The sequence below is a fragment of the Oratosquilla oratoria genome, chromosome 3 (genome assembly GCF_046742065.1).
Source record: "Oratosquilla oratoria isolate Oo_2021 chromosome 3, ASM4674206v1, whole genome shotgun sequence".
In the NCBI taxonomy this organism is placed as follows: Eukaryota; Metazoa; Arthropoda; class Malacostraca; order Stomatopoda; family Squillidae; genus Oratosquilla; species Oratosquilla oratoria.
In genome coordinates, this window is record NC_134779.1 from 9,856,152 (window position 1) to 9,858,651 (window position 2,500).

General features: G+C 42.0%; 1 protein-coding gene across 1 annotated transcript in view; it reads left to right on the top strand.

Annotated features, from left to right (window-relative positions):
• Positions 1 to 2,500, top strand: part of LOC143041535 (uncharacterized) — a 182,800-nt gene that overhangs the window by 24,080 nt on the left and 156,220 nt on the right. The window contains exon 7 of the mRNA XM_076213527.1: positions 1,026 to 1,413. Coding sequence (XP_076069642.1) covers positions 1,026 to 1,413 — 388 coding nt within the window. The remainder of the gene's footprint in view (positions 1 to 1,025; positions 1,414 to 2,500) is intronic.

The following is a 2,500-nucleotide window of genomic DNA, read 5'->3' on the forward strand; positions in this document are numbered from 1 at the left end:
CAGGGAATAGTTATTGTACTTTTTCTTATATGATACCAGCACTTCTAACTAAAAAGTCAGCTTTGACCTCGTTCACTTAAAAGAGTTTCACAGTGGTGTCATATCATTTATGAAATATTTTTAGAGCTGTTAGTTTTAATTGTGATATGAATGCATGGGTATTGTCCCCATCTTCTTGTGCCAGTGGATTGACATGCCCTTCATCAATATACGACATATCTTTTTTTTTAACATGAAAATTATGCATACTTTACATGTGGCTGCTTTTTTTCATTCCAAATTTTTTGCCATCAATAGTAAAATTCTTTACATGATTTATAAAAAAAAAATATGCAAGGATAAGATTACTCAAGCACATGAGAAATAACAATCCTTGTAAGGGAAGGTGCCAGGGCTCGCCATTTGCAATTCTTCCTAATCATATCAATATCCAGTTAGCTAAGACGTTTTTCAATTCTCTTCAACTATGAATTTTAGTGTTTGAATCCAGTGTATATACTGTAGCCACCCCCCACACGCACGCACACACACACACACACACACACACACACACACACACACACACACACACACACACACACACACACACACACACACACACACACACACACACACACACACACACACACACACACACACATGCACACACACACACACCACACACATACAGAAACACACACACAGAAACACACACACACACACACACACACACATATATATATATATATATATATATATATATATATATATATATATATATATAACTGTAACTATGCAGTGAGCACTGAAACAATTGGTTGTTCCAAGAGAAGAATGACAGGTGGTGAGGGACATGGAACTGCCTAGTGTAGGCCTTATGGTCTCTTAGTCTCTTCCATTCTTATGTTCCATTACTTCATTATAATTACCTTTACGACCATAATAGTTTTTAATGTTTGAATCCTGGGAATATACCACAAGGACCGATTGTCCTACAAGCACAATCGACTAATTGCCCCTGTGATGTATTGTCCTCTTCGTTTCAGCGCGGCGTTTGGTACTACATGGTGGAGAACCGTGCCGACTCCCACCAAGGGCTCCACGTCCAGGTGACCTCGTTGCCCAACCCGACCAAGGAACCAATCACCGTTCGAGTCTGGACGAGTCAGGAACGTGACGAGATCGAGACTTCTTCCGCCCTGCATGAGTCCGACTACTACCGCGCCGACGATGAAGGACTCGCAGGCGGAACGACGCTGCGCCTCAAGGCCAAGGGTATGGCCACACCCATCGTCGTCTACGGCGAAGTGAAGCAAGGGAACAACGCTGTTCTTGGGGCGAAGGTGACCATAGCCCTCCAGCGCCTCGGGACGAATCACACGGGGGGGACTTATGATCCTGTTCATCTTCGTCTCTTCGACCACGGAACCGGAGGTCAGTACTCGCCCTTTGTTTCATTTTGTTATTTTTGTTTGATTTTACTTGGTTGCATTCTACATCTTTGTCTTCGCCTTTTTCGTCACCTTCGTCTTCTTCTTTTCCTTCTCCTTATCCTTATGCTTCTCCTCCTCCTCTTTCTCCTCTTCCACCTCCTCTTCTTCTTCCTCCTTCTCCCCTTTCTCCTCTTCCTCCTCCTCCTCCTCCTCCTCTTCTTCTTCCTCTTCCTCCTGCTTCTCCTCCTCCGCCTCTTCCCCTCCTCCTCCTCCTCTTCCTCCTCCTCCTCCTGCCGGGGGCGGGGGATGGGTGACAATTGTCCTTGAATCTCCACCTTTTTGTAAGAGTATTTGGACAAATTATTGCTTGATATTTCTTTGTTTTTTGTTTGTTAAAGCTTACACCAACGCTATCATATGCCCTGTTCTGTCTGAATTCTATGATGACGAGACAAAGGCCAGCAGAAACCTTTGAGTGTTATCGTAGTGATATTAGAATAACAATCCAGATTAATTTATTCATTTCTTTGAACGAAAAAGCGGTTCATGATCAAGATTCATCTTGGCTGAATAAAATCATCTAACGACAACAAGGAACTGTAAATAAGCTAATAATCTTGAAATTAAAAATTTCAATAAGAATATGTTACAAGAGAAATCTTAATAAGTCTTGAACGAAATCAGTCAATAATAGAAAGACACAATTTGTATCAAGGCTTAGCTCAAGTCCAAACTGAGATGCAAGCGACACAGGCGACGCAGCACAGAGCAAAGGCAGAATTTCTGTTGCTGAACTGAAGTGCAGTTTGAACATCTCTTTCGCTTGAAATGCTTCCAGATGTACTACTTCAGCATTTTAAGTGAGAGAGAAGTTCAAACTGTACTTCAATTCAGCAAAAGGAAGTCTGCCTTTGCTCTGCGCTGCGTTACACGTGTCGCCTGCGTCTCTGTTTGCTCTTAGGCTTAGCTTCTGATTTATCCTTATTGCAATGTACACCAAAACGTGTGCTATATCGGATAGCAGCTTACATCAAAGGCCATTTTAGTGAACATGAAATAGACGATAAAGTAATCTAGATAAGTGTAAT